Raw genomic sequence first — 27703 nt, forward strand, 5'->3', positions numbered from 1 at the left:
GGTTAACCCAAGGAGACTGCCGTCTGGTGGGCGACACCTCAACACCACCCTGACACACTCTCCTACAATCTTACCCGCAATGTTACCCCGTGGTTTTCCTCCTATCATCAAAGAGTGTGGGTGCTGAAGGATTTGCCCCAATCCCGTCATCTGGTGAGCTGCCCTGCGGAGGGCAGCTGCACAGGAGGTACTCCCACGGAGTGGGTTTTCAATTTTCTCAACAGTTTTCTTGTGTTTTGCAGAGTGGAGGGCTTAACGGAGGCCGGAGTGCAAATCCTGCCACCAACCTAAAAATAAGTAACCCAACTGCAGGACATCCACAGACACAGTTGGACAATAAATATGGATGACCGTTGGCTCACAAGGAGCTCCTCTGCCCTTTGACAGGTTTTGTTTTTATTCTTGATGGGTGTCCATATCGTACACCCTCCACTCCAGAAAACCTGTTGGGGGAGACTGTTTAGTCGCTGACAACCCAACCATGATACAGGTTCGTACAGGTTTACATGATACCTGTAGCAAGTCACAGATCTGATCTGGCATGACCTAACAATTTATCTTGCTGACCATTTTAATCAGAGGACTGTATCCTCCGCAAAGAAAAACTGACCCGCCAAGCGGTCATGGAGAAAGCCACACCACACATTGACCTTTGGACTGTCGCATATGTGTTCAATGACCACGTGGGAGTTTTCAGAGCCCCAGATCCTCACATTGTGCCAGTTGACCTTCCCCGATATATGGAAGCATGCTTCGTCTGTGAACATGACCTTTTTCATGGAATCTTCATCATCCTCTATGTGACTGAGCATTTCAAAGGCAGTGGTTTTCAATTATATTCCAAACACCTTGCGTTTGGGGCAGTCATTTGGTTTGAGTTCCTGCAGAATCTGCACCTTCTAGGCAGTCATTAAGCTTCAGTCTTTTACGCAAAATCCTTTGCACAGTGATAGTTGGGAGTCCCAGTTCTCTGGATGCGTGTCAAATTGATTTTCTGGGACTTTGTTAAAATGATTCCCACATTCATTCAATGTCTGCTGCACGTGTGCTTGGTCGACCGGTACTTTTCTGTTTCTGACAACTTCCAGTCTCCTTAAACCTCTTGTAGCACTCTCTGTTACTAGACTGCGATGGCAGATGCCTTCCATAACTTGTACGAAAATTATGCTGAACTTGTGTGTCGGATCTCGTCTCTGAACCATTCAACGCACTGAGCTTTCTCCTGTGGAGTCGCCATTCTCTTTTACATTAAATCACCAGACCTGAAAATACAGAAAACTTTATGAGTTTCTGTATCATATCAACCAAAGGGCATCATTGTATCATTTGTGGTCCTAAATATATTAACAATCAAACTTGTCCATGTCTTTTTGGAACACCGTATAATAATAGACCTGCCTCCAGTCATTACGCTGACCAGTTTAATCAAAGGACAGCATGTTGTACTTCACACACACATTGCCTTTCTATCCGTGAATCTCTGAGGATATAATAAGAAGTGAAACATGCAAACATTTGATCTTTTCTAACACGTGACTGTTTGTGTTTGAGTGCTCCTTCCATGTACTTTTAGATAATTATGGCTCCGCTGACGAAGTCGCCGGTGGCATTATGTTTTTGGGTTGTCCGTCCATGCTAATTTTCTCTGTTTTCTCTGCAACTGCTTATCCGATTGACACAAAATTTTCACCATAGGTGCTCCTACCGTATTTTCCTGTGTATAAACCGCACTTTATTATCGGCAAAAAAGGTAAAAGTTGGGGGTGTGGTGTATACACGGGTTTATAAAAAATAGGTCTTAACAATGATCAATGATTAATTTCAATTATATTCCAAATGAACACTTTTGTAGCGGTCAGAATTGCTGTTAAGCTCAATTCCACCATTCAAATTTTGAAAATCGGTTCAAGTTAAGAGTTTGTACAGCATTTTATTAACCATGTGTGGGAATTTAAACAAGTCACGCTCAGAAACATCTGGAGACGCACGGAGTTTAGGTGCATGGTGCTTTTAGAGCCGCACGGCTCTGAAAATGCCATTAAACACAAAGTAAGAAGAACACTGGTCTCGCATCGATAGAAGAATTATTCACAATAGCTCGAGTCCAATAACGGATGCCAGCTGGAAACTTGTCTTTGGGCAGTGCCGTCCTCTTGCACACGACATATGAGGGAAACTTGCCACGCAAGCTTATTTGAGGTGGGTGCTCCCACCTCAAATAAGCTTGCGAACCTGTGGTCACACCTGTGTGGTTGTTGTTGACTGTGATCTGTGATCTGTGATCACAAATGACTGTGATCACACCTGTGTGGTTGTCGTTTCTGGCACGCGGTTTGAAAGTTTTTTTTTTTTTTTTTTTTTTTTTCTTGCACGTACGGCCACGCACTAGTGTTAGTAAATCGCCCAAAATGGAAACAGCAAACTGCGTATGTAATTGCCAAATATAAGGACCCCCTGTGGACTGTGCCGTCATGGATTGCAAAAGCAGGTTGCACTCAATTTAATCGTCCGAAGAGTAGAAAAAGTCAACTTTAATGCTTCAATAAATACACTAAGTTATAAATATCGCTAATTTGTTTAAATTTTTGGATTTCACTCCAGATTTTGACACTTATTGTGTTCACCAGACCCGGTTCTCAAATCCGACATGATATTTCGATTATACACTTTAATTCGTCCGTGAGAGTAGATAGTGTTTCCAAATCAAGGCATGTTTGAAAAGGCTGAGCCAAATGGTGAATTAGGACCCCCATCGAGGGTGAGCTAGGACTCTGAGGGTGTCCAAGGATGCGCCTGAAGAAGGATATAATTAAACAAGGCCGTTAATTATCTTCAAAAGGGATGTTTTAATGAACCCAAACACCCAATTTTCACTCCTGCACTTCCTTGGAGTTTTCTTAATATGCATGCAAAGTTTCAAGCTGCTAGGTTTTATAGTTTTGAGGTTATGGAGGACACACACACACACACACACACACACACACACACACACACACACACACACACACACACACACACACACACACACACACACACACACACACACACACACACACACACACACTGCCTTTTATTAGTATAGATAACAAGTGTTTCATATTTTCCCATTCTTCTGCACAAAACTGTTCAAGCTCAATGAAGTTGCGTGGGGAGTGTTGATGGACATTAATGTTCAAGTCATGCCACAGATTTTCGATTGGATTTAGGTCGGGGTTCTGATAGGGCTACTCAAAGACATTTTTCTTTTTTGTTCCTTTGCCACTTCATTGTAGCTTTGGCTGTGTGTTTCATGTCGTTGTCATGTTGAAAGGTGAACTTCCATCCCGATTTCAGCTTTCTTGTAGAGGGCAGCAGGTTTTCTCTTGGGTTTTTCTGTATTTTTTTTTTCCCGTCCATTTTCCCTTATATCCTGCCAAGTGCTCCAGTCCCTGCTGTGAGAAACATCCCCATAACATGATGCTGCCACCACCATGCTTCACAGTGGGGATGTTCTTTGGGCGATTGTGCTGTGTTGGGTTTGTGCCAAACATAATGTTTCGCATTTAGGCCAAAAGGTTCCATCTTTGTTTCGTCAGACCACAAAACTTTTTGCCACATGGCTTCAGAATCTCCGGAGTTTTTTTGTATCCCTCAAATGGGACTCAAGGTGGGCTTTTTGAGTAATGGTTTTAGTCAGGTTCCTTGTGTCCATAATTTGACCATCGTTGGAATTTTTTGGAGAGTACCTAACCCCAGCATTTTTGGAAAGCTTAAAGAATACCAAAACAGAAAATCCATGTTTCACATTTTTTTTCAATGCATATAATGTGGTCAAATAGGTCGTTTTGGGGTAAAAACCCGTTTTTTAAATTTCAGCTCTGAAAATTCAAAATTAATCGCAAGCAAGCAACTGATGATGCATAATTCTTAACTAGAGGACAGTTCTTAATATAGAATACATATATCTGTATTTTGAACAATGGTTGCCATGGAAACGGCTATCATTTTGTCAAATTACCGTTCATTTAATGTATTGCTTTCAAATCTTGAAACAAGTAACGCATGAATATGGTGATCAGTGAAATGTACTTAATGTCAAATATGAGTTTGTAGCCAATTGGCATCACTCTCTCCAATGTCACTCATCATTGCCATCGTCATCATCACGATCGTGGTCATGCCGTTCAATGTTTGAGTCCTCGTCATTCTCACACGGTGCTGCACATGCAAAGATCTTGGCCCTGCAGGAACATCTCTGTGATGAACATTCTGTCTTGCACTGGCACCTTATCTCGATAATTGCCTTTGGTGCAAGGTGAATGTCTGTTGTTGTTGGTTTGAGATGACCACTCGTGTCCTTGTGGAAGCCATTCTTTAATGGATCAAGAAATGTTTGCTGAGAAATTGCTGCTTGACCCCAAACGTATGCCTGGATATATACCCGCATGATATGCTGCCTTAGAGCACCAACAGTTGGTGGTAACTTGTCATTCTCAGCCATGTTCTTACAGAAGAGATGTCACCGAAGTTCAGGGATGCTGGAAATACTGACACCACTTGGACAATAACCTGAACAGACAAATCTTGCTAAGGTTGTGTATAGGTCCTCTGACAGTTCAGCATCCTTACAGAGCATAGCAAAAGCATCTACCATGTCGTGACTGGCCTTCAAGCATCACTGTAACCACTTTGCCTTACCATGTCGAGCGAACCGCCCAGTATTATCGGCACCTGTGAATGCGTGGAAGGCTGGCAATGCCTGGGCTCTCTCCTCACCTAGGGCCTTCCAGATTGGCTCGATTTTGACAATGCTTGATGCCATTGAGATAGATGTGTGTCTTGGCAGGAGATGATAGTTTGCTATGACAAGAACCAGAACATCCGTATCAGGTGAGAATATCGTCAGCTCAATATCTCCCGTGTGTTGCTGTGATGCAGCTTTTGCTTGCTGGATCATCAACGTATCGGCCTCCTCGTGGTTATTCACCTCAAATTGGAGTCCCCTGTTGCTCGACGTCCGCTCAGATGCTGAAACGACTACCGCCTTTGTTGAATCGCGGTTGTATTCTAGAGTTTTCTCTGCCAAGTACTCCATCAGATCAGCCTTGGTTTGATCATGGGACAGAAATCGACTCATCGTGATGTGTTTGATACTGGTATCATCCTTGACCTGATATTGGACTGGTGCCTTTCCTTGATGTCGTTTGTCTCTGGTTGTGCTCTTGAGGGAATCTTGCTTGTATGTGTCAAAAACAAGAATTACATGGTCGAAGCCTCTGGTCAGACTCATCACCCTATCATTGAAACATTCACTGAGGTCCTTCACTGTCACGACGATTGCTGGTTTCTTGGTCATTTTCTGGGCAACTACCATTCCATCCACGACTGTGACCTTCGTGCTGGTACTGCCATCAATTACAGCATCAGCGGGTGCTGGTACCATGTGCGTGACATCAAGCTCATCTTCTGGTAAAGACTGTTCCTTGTTGGCAAACTTCTCCAAGTTGTGGATTAGCTTTGACTTGTCGGTGCATGACAGTAAGCTACCGTTTGGTGCAAACAGGGCCCTCGGTGTCACAGCGAATTCAAAGTTGCCAATTGCATCCTTCTGGCTGACGTCCCTGCTGGATCTGGAGAGTACCATCAGTCTACCATACAAATCCTTGGTTTCTTTTAGATCTACTGTGTTGTCCCTGATCTTGATTGTTAGTATTGTATTGCCAGACATACACATTCTGTTCTTCTCCTTCTTCACTGGCGCCCATAGGCTGACATCACCATTGATCCGTTTAGCAACAAAATCTTCATAGAGATTCTGTCCCGTTTCATCAATGTTCAGTATCTGTGGTACAAATTCTTCTGGCACATAAACGTGGGTGACCACATTGAAGAGCTGGTTACCCTCAACTTCAAATGTATTTTCATGACTAAGTATGGCAGCCTTGATTCGGTCAATTGCATTGTGTTCATGCTTGACGACACTTGGAGACAGGCCATGGTGCTCAGTGATCTCACTTTCCTTCAGACTAAACTGTCCCTTAAACTCGCAAGACAGGCGTGACAGTTCAGGTGCAGCCAAGAAGAATCGCTGTCTGGCATTTGCATTATTTGATATGCCAATCAGACCAGAGTGAACCTTCAGCAACCTGTTCAGATGTTCAACAGCATGGTATGCTCCGATCGATACAAATGGGATAGTATTCTTGGTGACCGAAATATTGCCTGCTTTGAGCTCCAACTACATGCCAGTAAACTAAATGGAAACTCCAAATAGACTCACTCTGTAATTCTAACCCCCAGGCACAAAGCTAACCTAATCCTATCCTGTTATACAGCAGTTAATCTCATGGAACAAAATACGTCAGTGACTGATTACATTGATTGTGACTTTCTTTCCGGATAAATGAAAGCACGAACCAGCACATAAGGACATATTTAAAGATCAACCCGAAATAATAGAAAAAGGATAAACACATAGCTATAACATGACGACTGCCCGACTTCCAACTCCCAGCTTAACAGGAAACGCAATTAAAACCTCCAACCCCGTGGCCATTCAAACCATCATAGTCCTACCCCATACAGAAGAACATAAAATGACAAAAAGGTACATACGCCTCAAAGGCTATCACAACTTACCGAAAAAAGGAGGAAAGGTGTTCAAAACCGAATATGATGAAACGAAGCTCCGATGTAAACTCATGAATAAATCGAGAATAAACGAAGCGAACTGAAAATGACGTCATAGTGCTGCACGTGCTTGGACGCGTGCCGCGCCACTTCACGACGTCATGCCACGCCCAGCAACCGTAACCTGAGGCGATGGCATGGCGTCGCGACGTGGCGTCACCTCTGTTCCCGACAAGATCACACTTGCAATACATCAAACTACAAAAACTTAAAATCAAACGTTTTACTACTGAAGGTGCCGAAACCTTCTGATATTGAACAGCAGACACACCAATGTTTCATTGCACAGATGGCCATTTCCATGGCAACCAACTGTTCCAATACTTGAAAATCATAATACTTATGTGTAAGTTAGTCATGGTCACTATATTTAACAATTATTTAGGCCATCCGATGGAAAATATAATTTAAAAAAATATATATTAAAAAATGGCAATTCCACTCCAAAAATGCTGTTTCCATGGCAACCGACAGTCAAAATGCAACATTTTATTACCTTATAAAATTCATTGTAAGCCATTTAACAGTAATCCATCATCAGTTGGTTATTTTGTATTATTTCAGATTTTTAAAAATTGGAATTCAAAAAAAAGCATTTTTCACCCCCAAAACAACCTTTCCAAAAGTTGAAAAAATGTGAAACATCATTTTTTTATTAAAATAGATTTTAAACTTCTCAAAAATCTATAGGTTTGCTACTCTCCAAAAAATTACACAAGGAACCTGACTATTTCCTTCCTGCCACCTTATTGTACAGGCCAGACTCGTGGAGTGCTTTAGATACTGTTGTCACTTGCACACAGTGACCATTCTTTTCCATAAAGGCCTGTAACTATCCCAAAGTTGCCATTAATGCAATTTAATTCCAGGCTTTCAGGCAACAAAAGGTGAAAATTTTGGTAGGTTTTTTTTTCTATAGGCACTGTACATTTAGGAGAGTTTATGTCTGTTTGTCCGTTTATAATGTTTCAAAAACTAAAAAAATCAAACAAAACATTTTTTTTACTAGAGTTCATAGAACACCATTACCACATGTAGTATTTAATTATACAATACACAGTACTTCCATTTTTACAAAAATGATGATTTTTAAAGATTGTTAAAAAAAAAAAATCCGGAAGTTCACTTACATTGCCGTATTGGCAGTCTTCTTCATTCCGATATTGTCCCTCTCACATGTCACATTTATTTCAAATTAAATTGAAATAAATGTTTAATGAGGTTTTAAGGCATATCGATATATTAATTCCCCATTTTACCACTGTTTTACCCAGTGCCTATTACATCACCCAATCTAACATGTCACATTAGTTATTCATGCCTGTTGTTTGTATCCTTTGTAACTTCCTGAAAAACAGTAACTTTTTTGTTTGGAATTATTTTTAGCCTGTACCCCATGCAGTGTGTGTGTGTCCGTGTGTGTCCGTGTGTCCGTGTCTGCGTGTCTTCTGGGCCATATCGTTTTTCCCATTTGAGCTTTTGTCATCAAATTTTCAACAAAACTTTATTATTAGAATATGGAGAAGTCAAATTAATAATTATCAAAAGGTCAATATCACATAAAATCAATTTTCATCCAATTGACCTGAAATTAAAATAAAAAAAAAATTGCATATTGGATCACTGAGTTGCTTCATCAATCAAAAGCTCGAAGCTGATTGTTTTTTTTTTTTTTTGGTCAGAGGTCAAGGTTGCATAAAATCATCAATATTCATCCGATTGACATGAAATTTTAAGAATTTGCATGTTGGGTCACTTAATTTGTTCACGAAAAGCGAGAAGCCGATTCTGTTTTTTTGGGGGTTTTGTTAGATCAAAAGGTCAAGGTCGCCTTAAATAGTCTATCATTATTATTATTATTATTATTATTATTATTATTATTGACTTTTTGTCATGTTTAGCATACAGAAGAAGTCAGACTGCAAAGCGGACATGGACAGGCTTTACATCTTCAGATGCTTTTACGAGAGTAGTTCATGGTGGTTTTGTATGCACTTGTATGTCCAGAGCTAAACTCTTCAAAAATCATCTAATTGAAGGTCATTGAAGAATTTTTGGTTGGTAACACATTTGCCACTGACGGCAAAATAGGTGAAATGGCCACGCCCCTTTTTAAGCGAAGTACTACCACCTGCCATTACTGTATCTCCAGAACTGTTGGACCTAGAAGGTTGTGTGACAACTCAAAATGTTCGGAATGGCCACATTTATGGGGGGTCAGTAATAAATTTCCATGTCCAAAAGTCAATGGTTTTTAAGATATTTGCCAAAAACTGATTTCAGCATGGTACACACTGCAGTTCTGACCCTTTATTATATTACCTGTTGTAATTTTACACATTGTCCATATTTTAGAGTTTAATTATGTGGATTTCTACACTTTTGCCTTTACTACAGCCAGAAAACACCACACATTTTATGTTCATTCCTCTGCAAGTGCACATCTTGGTACTCATACATTATGTTGGACATTTGCATGGAGGGGGCAGGTCATCGGGCCTGCACGGTACTGGCACAGGGGTAATTCCAACATCTGTTGCTTTATAACCATACTGGCGTGGATCTGGTTTGGTGACTGCAGGATTTGGAGCTTGAAACCACATCTTACACTGCAGATATTCTCGCTTTATGTGTTCTCATAGCGTTGAAGTCGAGCTCTTTCTTGGAGTTGTGGTACTGCTCCCAATGATACTCATCGAATGTGGAACAGTCGGTCTTCTTTAATCCAAACACAAGGAATTTTTCAGCATTACTTATCATCTGTGGTGACAGTTCCTCTTCACCAAACCCTTCCAGTAGGGAGAGATCCATGGATGCTTTCATGCCAGACAGTTTTGGACCCACCTTGCTGGTACTGTCACACCCGCTAAGTGCATGAATGGCTGGGAGACACGACAGCAAATTGTTGTCCAGTTGATCAACTAACAGGTGGACTGGTACAGTTTTCTTGTTTTTCCGGTTACCAAGCTTTACAAACAGCTTTTGTAGTTGCCAGGTTTTCTTGAAGTGGAAGATGAGGTTGAAAAAGACATCTGTGTCAGGTGAGTCAACCAAGACTGATTGAACCCCGTGTTTCACAACACCATCATTAATATGGAACATGATTCTGTCATCGGCTTCTTCTTGGTTGCTTGAGAGCTCTGCGATCTGTGTTTCAGTGCCAGCTAACAGTTTCCTACATTCACGCCCATATACACCTCCAAAGATAATTTCCTTTTCTGACACAACATTCTGCAGCATCCACTTGAAGACATACTCCTGCAACCTTACTTTGTTCAACATTGAGCTCCACATCATATCAAGATCGACGGAGTTTCTGATTGTCAGACCTAATGGTGATAGTGATTTCTTCAGAAGAACTCTGTGCATGTTCCATTTGCTTGATTGATGATTTTTGATAAACATCAAAAATAATGTCTATTCTTGTGGACTCAGAACCTTTAGCAAGAATGCTGTTGGAAAGACTCTCAGCCAATTGCTCAAATGTGTCAAGGCCCATCTTTTTCATTGGTAGTTTTTGCACAAGTGTCATGAAGTCCACTATTGTCATCTGAGCATCACATTTGATATTCCTTTTCTCCTCTGGAAGTTGATTGACTAGTTCTCTCGATAAGGAGGCTTTATCAGGCTTCTTCAATCTGATGCCATCTTTACATTCAGTGGTGCAAGTATACTTTAGCAAGTTTTGTCGAAAACAATTCCCATGATAGAAGACATCTGCAGCAAACGCATCACCAGCTGTATCCAGAAAAGCACATCTTGTCTTAACTTCATTCTTATAAAAGTTCAAAGCATCTAGAAACAATGCTGCTCTGTCAGACTCTGAGATGCGATACAACACCCGATTCCTATCACCACAACTCTCTCTTGCTCTGTCACATATAACACACTTCCTTCCAATGCCTTTGCAACTGGATCTAGTACTCTTCTTTCATCTTTTGGGGGCCTTATAACTGTCACTGCTTTCCCCTCTTCAACAAGTTCTGGCTCGCTTTTCGTTTTGGCTGATCTTTTCGACTTCAGAATGTAAGTGGAATAACAGGCTTTCGGCTTCAGATGGTACAGAAATGTGTTGCTGTATGCGTTTATTCTTGAGATGACGAAAGAATCATCCAATTGTTCTGCTGCCATCCGGATTTTGGCACGCCCATCATCAGTTCCTGAAAAATAATATGTATGAAATATCACCAAAATAATAGGGTCCATCTACCTGTGTTGCAAAGGTACCAAAGATTTAATTTTTACAAGCATGGCGTTGTGTATACACACATATATATATATATATATATATATATATATATATATATATATATATATATAATATATATATATATATATATGTACACACTTTTTCATCCATAGACATTGTGAGGTTAGGGAAGCATTGTTCATCAGTTGGCCAAATAGGGTTCTGATGCTATTACATCTGAAATTTACCTGTTAACGTTTTTTCCTGAAGCAGTGTTGCATATAACGCATGAAGTCCCATCAAAAACCCCTTCGGCTGCTGACCTTGAAACTAAAGTTTCCTGTAAAAAAAAAAAATATTTTTTTGCGTAATTAATTGTAGATGACGCAGTTATTATTCAAAAACTTTGTTCAGAGGATTTTAATGTGCCTAATTCAACTATAATGAAATCATACCATGTTATAGTAACAGCAAGCAGGGATCCAAGGTAGAATTACTTGCCATCAGAGAACTCTTTAACACTTGAACACCTAGTGCCTCCTACAACAAAGGAATAATATGGTTAATTGTAATCTTTTTAATGCAGATTATTGCCCACCTAGAATCTTCAGGAGTCAGGTAATTGAACTCTTCAGGAATCATGTAATTGAACAAAAGATGAAGGAACAATTATGAATAATTGAAGTCCGTAACATGTTGAAATCAGTTTTTGGCAAATATCTTAAAAACAATTGACTTTTGGACATCGAAATGTATTACTGACCCCCCCCCATCCCATAATGTGGTCATTCTGAACATTTTGAGTGGTCACACAACCTTCTAGGTCCAACGGTTCTGGAGATGCAGTAATGGCGGGTGGTAGTACTTCGCTTAAAAAGAGGCGTGGCCATTTCACCTATTTCTCCGTCAGTGGCGAATGTGTTAACAACCAAAAATTGTTCAATGACCTTCAATTAGATGATTTTTGAAGAGTTTAGCTCTGGACATACAAGTGCATACAAAACCACCATGAGCTACTAGAGTATTTCTGGTTTTCAATTTTGTTTAACTGCCAGGCAGGCAGACAGAGTAAAAATATTATCTCACTCCTCTGCATTTGTGATCTGGATGAATTCGGAGCCAAGATTTGGTAAAACGTCAAACTTGTCTTCCTAGTCATGTTTCGATCCATGTTCAAAATATAACATTCGATTTAAATATGTTGTTCCTCGATCATAAACTGATATAACGGACGGATGGACAACCATGAACCAATTGCTTAACCCTGTTTTTCACTTTGTGTGCGTGGGGTAACTACTGAACCAAATCCAACTGAATTTTGCATGTTGCCTAAGGGTACCCAAAGTATTGTTTCTGTCTGTGTACCATATATGGGGGAGGGGGTTGAGAGTGTGGACAAGTCCCCATTTCTGTCTATGTAAATGCATATTGTATGGCACCACCCACTGACATTCAATGTTACAAATCATCATCTTCTTATTTAAAGTAAGTTTAAACAACTCGATATGCATTATCGTGACGTTGAAAACTGCGTGAAAATAATTATAAATTTTCAAAATGTTTCATTCCACTCATTTTAAGTGGAGGTTCAAACCGCAGTGAAACGGAAGTGATTTTTGCTCACACCAGGTATAAGCAGTGAGGGTGGTTGATGACGGTGATGTGAGCTGACTTCCCAGTAGATGGAAGATGATCGAGGGCAAATCATAGGGTGAATAGAGCAGAATGTTTGTGAAGTACAACTTGCTGTCTTTTGATTAACTCCATCAGTAGAGTGATGGGTACTTTTGCTTGTATATTGATAAACATGGAGTAATTACATTAACAGGAAGTAGTTCTAAATTATTACACAAGTTGGTTCAATGATACTTTTTCCTGTATTAAAATTAGGAATACTTATTGTTTTGTTTTGTTTTTCATTTTGTAAAGGTGGTACGGGATTTGGCCAAGCAAGAGCGTAATGGCCATTACTTGGAGATGAAGCTTAACAGCTACCATTATTCGCAGAAGCTTTTTTGTGGGAAAGTTGAAGGTATGGAAAAGAATGCTGCCATGCCACGTATTTAAATGTATAAATTCACTTCATGAAAATGTTCAAGTGGGACAAACATTCACCACATTGTGCGGGCTTGGCCGTTTGCCAAAAATGGACCTGACCTAACATAGACTTGTCAAACTTGGGACCTTTCCCATGTTTGAACCATGTGTAATTTGGTCCTCCTCACAATAATTAAGCAACAACTTTTGAACTGTGAAATAAATCATGGAAATTTAGAAAAAAATTTCATCATCTGTTTAGAAAGTTCGTCATCACGTGTATGCAAACCATGCTTATGGAGGAAAGAAATGCAGTCAGGGTATGGATGTTATTGAAATTATCATCACCTGAACGAAGCAATCCTGGAAATTAACATGCAAATCACACCTCCCACAGAATCTGCATGCCATCCATGTCATTAACATTTATAAGTTGGTCACCCATGTGGTCTGAGTCTGTTTCGGAATGGCAAAGCATAACTTGGGCTGGCAGGACAGCCTTGAGGAATGCACACTTGCCTCTGAGCTGTCTGGCTTGGATTTGAATCTCGGCCCACCTATAAACTGTTGTCCCGGTGTTTCGCAGGTAAGGTAAGGTAAGGTACCAGTGTGTGCTGTCCCTCGGAAAGACGTTAAACTCGGCGTTACATCTGCAAGCATTAGTTTGGGTACTTTAAAGTTCTCACGGTGTCCTTCGTGAAGATTAGGTGAGCTTTCATTGGTACCATGAGCAAATTACAGATTCTTTCCCTGACTGTTGGGAAGGCAATGGCCAACTACCCAACATAACCCATGCCAAGAAACTGCTTCAGCGCACCAATATCCCGTATATATTATAGTACACCTCAGATCTCAGCGAAGCATAATTTAATACTTGAGTTTGTTCACTTTGTGGTATGGTTTGTGAGGGCCGAAGGTGGTTTGTGCGGGGGGGGGGGGGTGGGGTGGGGGGGGAGTTGTTACTTATCAGACTGCTGTTGTTTCTTAGAAGGTACTGTCAGACTCCACAGTTCATGGAGACACCTCATTTAGTTGCCTAAAGGTTACAAAATATGGATAAGAATCATTATTTTGTTTACCCTTGTCAAAAGGAACTTTTTTTTTTTTTAACAGCACAACCTCTCCAAAAAAACCTGCAGAAAGCAATCGACCATCAAATTTCAACCTCGACATTTTGCAAATATGCTTTAATGCCAGTCGTATGAGCTCCAGAAGGCCACTGGTCTGCATCCCTCTTAACACGGTGCTATTGACAGCAGCGCATGCAATTGGTGGCACAACAAAAAAACTAGAGGGTGAATCATTTGCACTGATGATCAAACCTCTGTGCTGTAACTCAGCACTTCATTGAAGCTTTCTTTGCCCTTTTTGTACATTCCCAAATTTTTGCTCACTAATTATTTAATATCGTATGATGTACACGTATTTTCCAGCCTGGTGTTGGCCTTGTGGTGAGGGTGGCTGCCTTGGGGTCCTAGGGTCCTGAGTTTGAGTCCCGTTGTTCCACTGAATTAACACCAGGGGGTTGACTCAGCCTGTCATCCTTCTGAGGTCGGCGAAATAAGTACCAGTGTACTGGTCCCGGTGTCTGCCCCGGTTAGAATAGGTGTGCCATAGCCCTGTGTGTCGTAAGAGGTGACCATCGTTGGCGTCAGGAAGGGCATCCAGCCATAAAACATTGCCTCAAGAAGGGAACCATGATTGCATGGAGCTTGCAAAAAAGCTAACTGGCTGTAAAAAAAAAAAAAAGTACACGTATTTCCCACTCATCAAGTGCCAGGATCTCGTCCACAATAATTGATTGATCATGCTTTGGTCGCACAATGTTATCTTTATTAACTTACAATATTCAAGCCGGTAGGCGACGAGGGATCCGCAATGATCGAAGCGCTGGATGCGATGCTTTTCATTCTGACTGATCCACTGACGAAGATTCATTGCCAAGACGTATTGGTTCACATACAATTGTTCCTCTGCCTGGCAAGATTTTTCCTATTGCGTATTTTGCCAACTGGCACTCCTCATGAAAAATGACGGTAAATAGACACCCTATTTTTGAAGGACAACCATTTGAAAAATAAAACCAAAATCAAAACTCGGCTCGAGTAAATTAGGGACAAATTAAGTAAAAAATAAAATGTTTCACTATTTTTGTTGACATTACCTCAGATGATGGCAAACAGAGTGGACGTCAGAAGAACACGAAACAAAAAACGCGAAGAGAGAGAGAGAAAAAATAACCATAAACAGAACAGATGTTCAGGGAAATACGAACCAGACCGTGAGTAGCGCGAGAAGACTTCCTGGTCGGTTGTTTTTAATGAACCTGGCGGTGTAGCGGACGATAACATAACGGGGGGGGGGGGGGTGTAGAAAAAATTTTTTAACGCATTTTTCAAATTCCACATAACTTGATTTATACCATATTATTAGAGATCCACAAAGACAGAAATACCGATGATTCCATTTATTTTGGATCCTTTTCACTTTGGTCAATAACGTTTGGATAGAGGAGAGATTGAAGGTGGAACGACGGTGTAGTTCCTCACAAACACTGTATACACACATTAAATGATGGTAAATAGACACCCTATTTTTGAAGGACTACCATTTCAAAAATAAAACCTGAATCAAAAAATCAGCTCGAGTAAAATTTTCTACATATCTCGAAGTGTTTAATTCCAAAGTCTCGTTTCTCCACATTCAAAACTGTAGGACAAGTATTGAAAATAGTGAACGTGCGGTTTTTCGGCCACTGCGTAGCAACGGGTGGTTGCTTAGCAACGAAACTCAAACGCGCACATTCCCAGCGTGTATGGCACCTGTCGCCAAGTTTCATTGAAATCGGTTTGCTGGTTTGTGCTGTGGAGCCTCGCGTTGCAGACACACACACACACACACACACACACACACACACACACACACACACACACACACACACACACACACACACACACACACACACACACACACACACACACACACACACACACGGAAAACCCAACAATAAGTGATATCTAGCGAATCCAACAAAACTCAATGCAACAGCAATTTATTTTTCCTTTGAAACCACACACCTCATACAAGTGAAGCACCTATCTTTCTTCACTTTATATAATTGTTCATTGTACAGGTCTGCTTTGATAAATGTCTCATCTTATCTCATCAGACCAAGTCGTGTGCATCTGCCATTAAAATGTAATTAAATGGTGTCTCTGTCCATCTGTCTGTGTGTATTTTTGACCGTGATACATTTGGTCGTTACTTATCCAATCTCAACCAACCTTGACAGGAGGGCTAAGGGTCATATGACGGAGGGTGTAGCGACTTCATTTGCCCCTCTCTCAAGGGTTTTTTTTTTTTACCATGGTCGGAATCCATCTTAAGGTGTATAGATAACTTATGACATTTTACCAAGGCCACTTCCAATAACAGAAGTAACAACACTAATGATAACTAGAGGGGGAGCACTCTGTAGAGTGCAAAACCTCCGCCGCCAATACTGCTAGGCCACTCAAGTGAACCTGATATCCTATTCATTCAATTTGACGTCAACAGTGCTCACAGAGTTATAGTTTGTAACTTTCCCTTTTACTTTTAACTTTTACATACTCAATTCATTCATCATAACTAGATTCCTTGAGACAGAAGATGATTTTACGTGGGTATATCCACCTGAAGTTCCAAAATCAGCCGCAATTATAACTTTGGCATGTTTTTTGTTGGAAATCACTTATAACATGTAGAAATGCAAAAAAAAAAAATTCTAATATTTTGTTCAAAATCCAAGTCCATCTGGATGGACGGAATCCATCTTAAGGTGTATAGATAACTTATGACATTTTACCAAGGCCACTTCCAATAACAGAAGTAACAACACTAATGATAACTGGAGGGGGAGCACTCAGGAGAGTGCAAAACCTCCACCGCCAATACTGCTGGGTCACTCAAATGAACCTTATATCTTATTCATTAAATATGATGTCAACAGTGCTGACAGAGTTATTGTTCTTTTCTCCAACTTTTTTTTTTGGGGGGGAGGGGGGTTGGAAATCACTTAAAACATGTAGAAATGCAAAAAAGAAATCGAAATTTTGTTGAAAAAAAAAGTTGCAAAAATTTTTTTTCTCCAACAATTTTTTTGGGGGGGGGGTTGGAAATCACTTAAAACATGTAGAAATGCAAAAAAAAATTTTTTTCTCTAACAATTCCTTTTTGGGGGGGGGGGACCAAGTCCAAAATCTAGTGGCATGATCCTTGGACCATACCTACCCCCCCCCCACCAAATTTTGTCGAAATCCGTCGGAGTTTTTCCGTAATACTGTTCACAAACAAACAAACAAACAAACAAACAGAAAGGGGTGAAAACAGTAACCTCCGATCTTCGATGGCGGAGGTTAATAACATTATATTAATGTGATGACAAAATAATATTAGCAGCCGACTAATAATACCCCTTCCCGTCTCCTCCCCCCCCTCCCCCCTTCCCCAAAGGGTTTTTCTTCCTTGGGCAAACTCTGTGTTAATGTGTATAAATAGCTTATCGTGGCATTTTGTGGGGGAAAGCCGACCAGAAGTTAAAAAATTATAAACCAAAAGCACGTATGATTACCTTTTTAAACAGTCGCTACTGCTGTTCAACACTAAACTTAACAAGAGGAAACCCGATGTTCTTGAGGCATATGCTTATTGCGTCCCCCACAGAATGATGGACCCGAGCCTAGATCTACTGTAATCTCTATACCCCAGAGAGGATAATAACGTGACCTTTCCTACTGCTCCTGTTAGGGTGTCCCACAAAAATGAAAGTTTTAAAATCAAGGGCTCACCATCTAAAAAGTTTCTCTATTCGAAAGTATCCTCGTCTGCAAGGTGAGTCCACAGGCACAAGGACAAAATGCAGCCTGAATCGCTGATTCACTCCACCGTACTGCGGGTCAAGGTGAGTCCACAGGCACCAGGACCAAACGCAGCCCCCCCCCCCAACCCCCTCATCTTGGCTTTCAAAGTAATTGTTTTATTTACAGTGACATCTCAGACCAGATTCTTGCTTGCCTGGCTGCTGAGTTTGGATGGGCAACCTGATCTGGGTGGAGTCTGGGTGGTATGATGTCTTCCACTTCCTAATAGTGGATTTCACCATACTCAAAGGGATATTGAGTGGCTGAAAGCTTCTTATAACCTTCTCCTGAACGGTGCTTCTCCACCACTTTATGTCTTACTTCTTTGGAAAGCTCCTTGGTCTTCATGTTTGCGGTTTGTTGACCAAGCGAGTTGCACCTTAAAACTCCTTAGATAAGTGGGAGAGCTTAATTTTTCAGTAAAACCACTGGATTACATACAGGTGAAACCTATTGCACTTGTTTTGTAACCTTTCAAAGAAATAATTTGCTACTGAAGTGATTTCTGGTTAATTTGGCAATGGGGGTTGAATACTTATGCAACTGAGAATCATCTGATTTTTCTCTGTTTATCTAACTTGTTCATATTTTATCTGCATTGTTTAGCTTTATCACTTTAGATTAGTTTGTGAAGACTCTATATATTGGGTTTCATTTGAAAGCATCATGAAATGAGCTCAGGTGGCCTCAAAATGTGAAAATTTTGGAGGGGGTAAATATTTTTGCGGTCCACTGTATACTAATTTTAATTGTGCTTGGGTGAAGGCTGTTTTAAATGTACTTTGGTGAAGTTTGTTTTGGCTGCTTGGTTGTGGAATGTCCTGTCGGGTGGCAATGACACCAACGAAGGCTGCAGCAGCGTCAAGAAATCACAACATGACATAAGAGACACCGACAGCAGCTGCAGTGGCCTTGCCATCGATAAACTCGTGATGGAAGAGGCATTGACAGTTTGTAGAATATACTGAAAGCACAGACAGTTTGCGTCAGGCAGGAAAGAGGAAAAATGTCGAAAGAGAAGGAAAGGCAAAACCAAAGAAGAAAAGGCACAATCTCCTGAGCTGTACTGAATTTCACATGGCGAAATTCATTTTAAAAACCGACTCAAACAGTAAAGGAGGAATCGAGGGTCCACTGTATGCAAACCCGAAATGGTTCAGCGACCCCATTCGCTGACTACAAAGAACCAACTTCACCCTGCTGCTTGGTGGTTGATGGAGATTCAGCTTTACTTTTTTTTTATTATACCCGGTGAGGTATTATTTGCTGAACTCCCTCTCCTCGTCGAATCTACTTGTCGGATGCTGTACTGCTGTTGTCTCGGAGATGACTTCAGAGCAGGCCTTTCCTCGCTGGCATTGGTGAGATGGCAGCTTTCCCATTCCTCCATTCTCTCCTCATCTGCATGTACCCATTTTCCTTCACAGCGTGAAGTCCCGTTTTCAACGACTCACAATTTGACCTGTGGAATCGGGTTCTTTTGCATACATCAGTGAGCCAAGGCTTCACCCTCTGAGGACTTTTTAGACATGACTGGCATATCGGCTTCATATCAACCTTTGCACAGCCTCAGGGCAAGATCCTTTTGAACGTGCTCACAGCTGACCCTTCACTTATTTATAACCTGCTGGAGTTCATTTTACAAACTGAGCAAAGATGCCACCTTGAGAGTCATAAGTTAGCTTATAGCTGCATTGAGATATGTGATGTATGTATGTATTTAATTTGGGGATTCTTCGCTAAGCCATTAAGTGTTGCTTTTAATCATTACTGTATTTTTGTTTTTAAGCTCAACAATGAGGATTAATAACTATTCCTTTAAAAGGCACATTTGTGACTATTTTCTGCTGTGCCATCCTCCGGGTAACCGGTCCACTAGCTGCGGTGCCTCGAGCTGGACACGTAACATCATGAACATGATTTGCACTTTCAGTAATTGAGTTTTTGTGGTAAGTGATAAAACATAAATTTTGTGTGTGATTTCAAAAACGGTCATATTTGGGACACCCTAGCTCCTGTAGGGAGCAGGTGTACTCGTCTATCTATAATTCCAGCAATCTGTGTCTGTCTGTCTGTCTTTGTGTCTGCGACCGCTGTTTCTCGACAACCACTGGTCCGATCTCATTGAAACTTGCCAGGTATATTGCTGGGGATCTGTGGATGTGCCTTATCAAGGTTTGATATTAATTGGACAAGTGGTTCCCAAGTTATGGCCATTTATTTACCAAACCAATGACAGGACACAGTGCTATGACGTCACGATTGACGTCATTATTTTTCTTTTTTTTTCACGTATCACAATTGATGTCACAATTCTTCTTCTTCTTAGTTTGATATGACGTCACAATTGACGCTGGGGACCTGAGTGTGTTTCCCAAGTTATGGCCATTTATGATACGGTTGGTCTGATCTAATTGAAACAATGCCCCAATCCAGTCGTCGTTTATGAGAGCGAAGGAACGAAGCTGTGCGTCATGCACGCGCAATGGAATCTAACGAAGCATGAGCTGCTCACTTGACACGCGACGCTACTCACGTGACAAGGCGTCGTGCAGCTGAAACGGATGAAGAACGAACTGCTCGCTTGGCAGGCCACGCACGTACGGCCACACACGTATGGGCACGCGAGAGCGAAGGAACGGCCTGTGTGTTTGTTTTTTCTGGCACGCGGTTTGAAAGGTTGTTTTTTTTTTTTTTTTTTTTTTCACGTACGGACACGTACGGGCCCGCGCTCGTGTAATTAAATGTAGAAGCCATAAAATTATCAAACAGCTACATGGTGAGCCTCAAAGATTGATCCAAGTGTGGATCCTGTCATCCTTTAGGCACAATCCAGGTATGACATGATTGAACTCGAAGCATTGGCGGTAGCTTGGGCCACATCTAAATGTAAGCAGTACCTCATGGGACTTTCATCATTCGATCTCATTGTGGACCATGGACCCCCTGGTGCCTATCTTCAACTTGTATGCATTGGACGCCACTGAAAACCCTCGCCTGCAGCGCATTGTCGGAAAACTGACACCGTACAACATCACCACCACCTGGCAAAGAGGTGCAGACCACACACTTCCGGGCACACTTTCACATCATCCAGTGTACGAACCACAATTTTATGAATGGAATTTTCCATTCATAAAATTGGCGCCTTTGCTATGTGACAAATCGACGGTCGTCCATCAGGAGACCCTTTTCCGGATCCCATCTTCGAGAAGTTACGGGATGTTACTTGCAACGACGTTGTCTATCTCCTTCTTGTCTAAACTGTCACTGACGGTTTCCCCTCCGACAAAGGAGCTATTGATCCTCGTGTTCAGGAATTATTCGGTATTTGCATTGATCCATCACTGGGCGGTGGCCTTGTCCTTCACGGAGCTCGCATCGTTGTGCCTGCAGCAGCCCATAGAGATGTGCTCAATCCCTTGCACGCTTCACACCAAGGAATATAATGTATGAAGATATGGTCCCATCAGCTTGTGTACTGGCCGAACATAAACGGCAACATAGTCAACATCACCAAGTTTTGTGCCAAATGCCAGGTGAGGCAACCTTCACAGCAATGGGAACCTCTGATCAGGGATCCATCACCGATGCTTGAGTTTGAGGATGAATCCGTTGATTTATTCACGCATGCTGGGCTTGATTATCTTGTGTACACTGATCGCTTGTCTGGCTGGCCTTGTGTGTACCTTACCTGTTTAACACGTGTGCCACGACACGGTTGCTCATCCACTCTTTACGTAGCTTCTTTGCAGACCTCCGTGTTCCTGTGAGATTATGCACTGATGGTGGTCCACAATTTTCTTCGCGGTAATTTACCAAATTTCTTGACCATTGAGTTCTGTCTCAAACTGCTGGAGTGGTTTAATGCTCCACGTGTTGGCAGCCATTCACCTGCCCAAATTGTATTTGGTAAACCTACGCGTACTGCTGTACCTGGTCACTGCCATGCACTTGCACCCAAGTGGCAGACAGAACAGAGAGTGTGTAATCTCACAGGAAACTGCATAAAGCTTGCCACAATTTACAAACATCAATGTGTGCGTGTGTGCTGTCTCTCAGGTGGATGTTAAACAAGCGTCCCATCTGCTAGCATTCGCTGGTGGGTGTTAACGATCCCATGGTGTTCTTCCCGAAGAGTCTGCGAGCTATCGCCGGCATCATGGCCAAATTCTAAATTCCTGCCCTAACCAGTAGAGGGCATCAGCGGCATAGCTGTGCCCTTAGCCAACAATGCTACCCCACAGCCTTGTGCTGCATACATACAAACAAAGAAGAAAATCTTCTTAAAATATAACCAGATGACTTTGAAGCCTGCATAAAAGTGACATTTCCCTAAAAGCCTCATGATAGACCACTAAAATTCCTTGCTTTAAAAACACTTCATTTTGTTTGCTTCTTAGCAATGTCGATACTTTGTTTGCATCTCCTTTCCACATAATCGATGTCTTCAGGTCAGGTGGAGCATCTTGAGTCGGAACAAATTCACCTGTCGGAAGACAAGCTATTATTGATCTGGCTTCCATCGTCAGCGGAGATAGATGGCGATGGCGGCCCCGGCTGTTTGCCATTTTCGGATTGTCAATGCCATCTTGCTTATGTCGAGAGATGTTCCTGGCAGGGAGCACGTAAGGATTTACACACCTCACCATGTTCACTTTAATGGCTTTGCTTTGCTTCTGTTGACGTACCCCCTTTAAATTTGTAGTGCAACTCACTAAATTTCAAAACAAGTCATTTGAACTCAGTTGTTTTCTCGTATGTTACCAGTGCCATCTTTTAGACTTATAATTTCCTTGAGAGTCAAGTAGAGTAGCATTGAGTAAAGTTTATCAACTGACTACTGCATATGTGTTCAGTACAACTTGAATCGACATGTAAGAAAGATTACCACTCCTCAGGATCACTTCCTGATGGTACTGCATTTTTATTCACTTACTAACAAATACCACCCGTCGCTTCGCTGATGGGAATAGTAAGAGGGGGGAGGGAGAGAGGGGTTGCGGAGAAAGAGAGTAGGGGCAATGAGGAGGGGTGGGACAGCGAGGAGGGTTGGGGCAGTGAGGAGTGAGGAGAGTGAGGTGGGGTGAGTGAAGGGAAGATGGTGTGAGGTGAGGTGAGAGGAAGGGAATGCAGACGTGTGGTGGAGCATTAATTACAATTCATACTGTCTCACCAAAATGCTTCTGCAGAGAATAATGGTGAAGATGGAAACAAAATAATGTCTGAAGTCCATTTTATACCGGTCATACTGCAAATACCGCCCTGAGATAAACCCCGCACGAGCACATCCGGAGAGAGACGGACCCCGCACGGACACGTCCAGAGAGAGACGGACATCGCACGGACATGTCCAGAGAGATATGAACGCTGCACGGACACGTCGAGAGAGAGATAGAGATAGAGATACAGACAGACACACAGAGACACAGAGACACAGAGACACAGAGACACAGAGACACAGAGAGAGAGACACAGAGAGAGAGACACAGAGAGAGAGACACAGAGAGAGAGACACAGAGAGAGAGACACAGAGAGAGAGACACAGAGAGAGACAGAGAGAGACAGAGAGAGACAGAGAGAGACAGAGAGAGACAGAGAGAGACAGAGAGAGACAGAGAGAGACAGAGAGAGACAGAGAGAGACAGAGAGAGACAGAGACAGAGACACACAGAGACAGAGACAGAGACACACAGAGACAGAGACAGAGACACACAGAGACAGAGACACACAGAGACAGAGACAGAGACACACAGAGACAGAGACAGAGACACACAGAGACAGAGACAGAGACACACAGAGACAGAGACAGAGACACACAGAGACAGAGACAGAGACACACAGAGACAGAGACAGAGACACACAGAGACAGAGACAGAGACACACAGAGACAGAGACAGAGACACACAGAGACAGAGACAGAGACACACAGAGACAGACAGAGAGACAGACAGACAGAGACACAGACAGACACAGACAGACAGAGAGAGAGAGAGAGACAGACAGACACAGACAGACAGAGAGAGAGAGAGAGACAGACAGACAGAGAGAGACACAGACAGACACAGACAGACAGAGAGAGAGAGACAGAGACAGAGAGAGAGAGGCAGAGAGAGAGAGAGACGGAGAGAGAGAGACAGAGACAGAGAGAGACAGAGAGAGAGAGAGAGAGACAGAGAGAGACAGAGAGAGACAGAGAGAGACAGAGAGAGACAGAGAGAGACAGAGAGACACACAGAGACACACAGAGACACAGAGAGACAGAGACACACAGAGACACAGAGAGACAGAGAGACACAGAGAGACACAGAGACACAGAGACACAGAGAGACAGAGAGACACAGAGAGACAGAGAGACACAGAGAGAGACAGAGAGACACAGAGAGAGACAGAGAGAGACACAGAGAGAGACACAGAGAGAGACAGAGAGACACAGAGAGAGACACAGAGAGAGACACAGAGAGAGACACAGAGAGAGACACAGAGAGAGACAGAGAGACAGAGACACACAGAGAGAGACAGAGAGAGACAGAGACAGAGACACACAGAGAGAGACAGAGAGAGACAGAGACAGAGACACACAGAGAGAGACAGAGAGAGACAGAGACAGAGACACACAGAGAGAGACAGAGAGACACAGAGACAGAGACACACAGAGAGAGACAGAGAGACACAGAGAGAGACAGAGAGACACACAGAGACAGAGACACACAGAGAGAGACAGAGACACACAGAGAGAGACAGAGACACACAGAGAGAGACAGAGACACACAGAGAGAGACAGAGACACACAGAGAGAGACAGAGACACACAGAGAGAGACAGAGACACACAGAGAGAGACAGAGAGACAGAGAGACACAGAGACAGAGAGACACAGACAGACACAGACAGACAGAGAGAGAGAGAGAGACAGACAGACAGAGAGAGACAGAGAGAGACACAGACAGACACAGACAGACAGAGAGAGAGAGAGAGAGACAGACAGACAGAGAGAGACACAGACAGACACAGACAGACAGAGAGAGAGAGAGACAGACAGACAGAGAGAGACACAGACAGACACAGGCAGACAGAGAGAGAGAGAGAGAGAGACAGACAGACAGAGAGAGACACAGACAGACACAGACAGACAGAGAGAGAGAGAGAGACAGACAGACAGAGAGAGACACAGACAGACACAGACAGACAGAGAGAGAGAGAGAGACAGACAGACAGAGAGAGACACAGACAGACACAGACAGACAGAGAGAGAGAGAGAGAGAGAGAGACAGACAGACAGAGAGAGACAGAGATGGACGGACACCGCATTGTCCAAGGATGTGCCTGATAAAAGATATAATTGAATAAAGCTGTTAATTATCTTCAAAAGGTGAGTTTTCATTAACCCAAACACCCAATTTTCACTCCTGCACTTCCTTGGAGTTCCCTTGGTGTGCATGCAAAGTTTCAGGCTAGTTGGTTTCATGGTTTTGGAGTTTTGGAGGAGACACACACAGACACACTGACATTTATTATTATAGATTCATACCATTTACTCATACTTTCCTCACAAAATATATATACGAGCAAATACAACCAGTCACTTCGCTGATGGGAATATTCGGGGGGGGGGGCAGGGGAAGAGGAGGTATTGCAGTGAGAGACGAGGGAGCGGAGGGTGGAGGAAGTGAGGAGGGGTGCCAAAGCTATGAGAGGGTGGGAAGGGGTGGAGAGTGAGGAAGGTTCGGGGGAGGGGGGTAGGTTGGGAGAGTGACGTCTCACCAAACAGAGGGGATGAGGAAGTGGGAGCTAGGAAGGGGGGAGGTGGGGAGAGTGACTCTTCACCAAACGTCGCTATACACTGCGGGAGGGGGAGAAGGGTGCAACAAGGGGGGTGATTGAGAAAGAGAGAGGTGGGAGAGGGAGGGGGGTAGAAAGGGGTCGGGAGAGAGAGAGGGTAAGATTCTAGCGGACGTGCCGTCCAGTTTAACATTCATCTGAGAAATGGCACAGACAAAAAAAAAAAATTGATTTCTTCAAAGTGTCAACAGGATTATAACAGAACCGGGCAATGCCGAGCACCCCTGATAGTTATTTTTATAAAAGAGAAAAATATTGGGGATAAAAAAGGGACAGGGAGAAGTCCTTTTATCTCAGTACTTGTGTTGTATCCCTATATCTCATGAATAAGTCATTATTTAACCACATTTGTGAATTTAACTGATATTATTATTATAATAGAGTTTGCCATCTCCATTGTGTTTGTTAAAATTAAATTTCGAAAAATCGAACAACTTATCAACTCCTGATCCTTGTTGAATTTCAAAGCAAAAAAAGCAGTTCGGGCCTTCTGCTGGTGTGGTGTTGGAGTCTTGCTGCTGTACAGGATGGCCTGAAACTCGCTCTACCAATCCCCAATAAAGCATTCGTTCTTAAACTCTTTTAATACGCAGGCTTTATGCAAAAAAGTCCTGTATTTACAATAATTAATCAGTCATTGTATCTGTATGCATTCCATCATTCTCCCGAGTTAGTGGTGCTGCATACCATGGCGGAGGAAGGGAGGTAGGTGCGAGACATTTAGCAAGGGTAAAAGGACTTTCAAGACAACCTGTAGAATGTTTGGAAAAAATATTTTGAAGAACATTTACCAGTTCTTCGTTCGTATGCAGCACGAGGCTGTGGGGTAGCATCATTGGCTGATGGTGTGGCTGTGCTGCTGGTACAATGCCCACTGTTGATTAGGGTAGGAATTTGGAATTTGGCCACAGTGCCAGCAATAACTCGCCTACTCTTCATAAAGTACACCCTGGGATCTTTAACGCACACCAATGAATGCTGGCAGATGGGGTAACCGTTTAATGTCCATCCGAGAGACGGCACACACATTGATGAATCACCCTGCCTGTGAAACACCAGGATGACAGTTTATAGCTGGATTGGGATTTGGACCCAGGCTTGACAGCTTAGATAGACCAAGCATGCATACCTCTCGGTTATTCTGCCATGAAGTGGCAGATTCTGCCATGATTCATTGCTTTGTAACAACTGAAAACATTTTTTACTCATTGTAATTATTTCATTTATTTTGACTCCGGAGATGTCCCCACGGAGAACCATGCTGTAGTATCGCCATCGAAGCTTGAAGAGCACTCGCCAAGTGGCTTAACCACCCGAGCAAGCACTCCAATGAAACGGTCCACAAGAAACGGCTGACTTGGCAAGTCATTGGCGATTGCCGATCGGTCATATATACACCATGCACCCGGAGACGCTCGGAATGTCAAGCAATGTCCGAATTGGACACATCAACACTTTCTTTTAGCAGTTGGAACTCCTGCCGAAATCATTAAAGAAGTTAAAATTTTGAAATTCGGCTCAGATTAAGACAATGTATGGGTTATGGCATGTGCAGAAATGAAATAAAGCCACAAGCACTGGCGTCTCCAGGTGTCTGTAAGCATTGCAATCTTGCTCGCGATTCATCGGTATGATGATTCGGCATTCAATGATATGAATGAGGAAAGTGGGGGAAAAAAAACAAAAAAAAAACTGTCGTTAAGAAACCATTGCGGCCTGTTCTAAGTCGAGGCATTGTTGAGCAGGCCCCAAAAAATAATGCTGAATTAAGACCCCCAGCGAGGTGACCATGGTATAACCATGAGCCTTGATAAACGATGATTATATAAGGCCATTAATTATCTTTAAAAGGGGTGTTTAAATTAACCTAAACACCTAATTTTCATTCATGCACTCCCTTGGAGTTCCTTCCGTATGCATGCAAAGTTTTATGACCTTAAGGTTTCATGGTTTTGGAGTTATGGTAAATAATTACTGGTAAATCTGACATGATGGCTACGCGGTACACACACTCGCCTCGAAGCCGTCTAGCCTGGGTTCAAATCCTGACCCGGCTATAAACTGTTA

The 27703-nt window shown here is 42.4% G+C and overlaps 1 protein-coding gene across 9 annotated transcripts in view; it reads left to right on the forward strand.

Annotated features, from left to right (window-relative positions):
* SETX (senataxin) overlaps positions 1-27703 on the forward strand; it is a 185346-nt gene that overhangs the window by 91116 nt on the left and 66527 nt on the right. For all 9 annotated transcript variants that reach the window (XR_015062741.1, XR_015062740.1, XR_015062753.1 and 6 more), the window contains 2 exons: positions 12788-12890; positions 22251-22424. Coding sequence is in view for 2 of the 9 variants with exons in the window: in XM_085899765.1 (XP_085755891.1) it covers positions 12788-12890; positions 22251-22424 (277 nt within the window). In the remaining 7 variants the exon portion in view is untranslated. The remainder of the gene's footprint in view (positions 1-12787; positions 12891-22250; positions 22425-27703) is intronic.

The sequence above is a fragment of the Eptatretus burgeri genome, chromosome 1 (assembly GCF_056783735.1).
Source record: "Eptatretus burgeri isolate ZD-2024b chromosome 1, Ebu_testis_v1, whole genome shotgun sequence".
Lineage (NCBI taxonomy): Eukaryota > Metazoa > Chordata > Myxini > Myxiniformes > Myxinidae > Eptatretus > Eptatretus burgeri.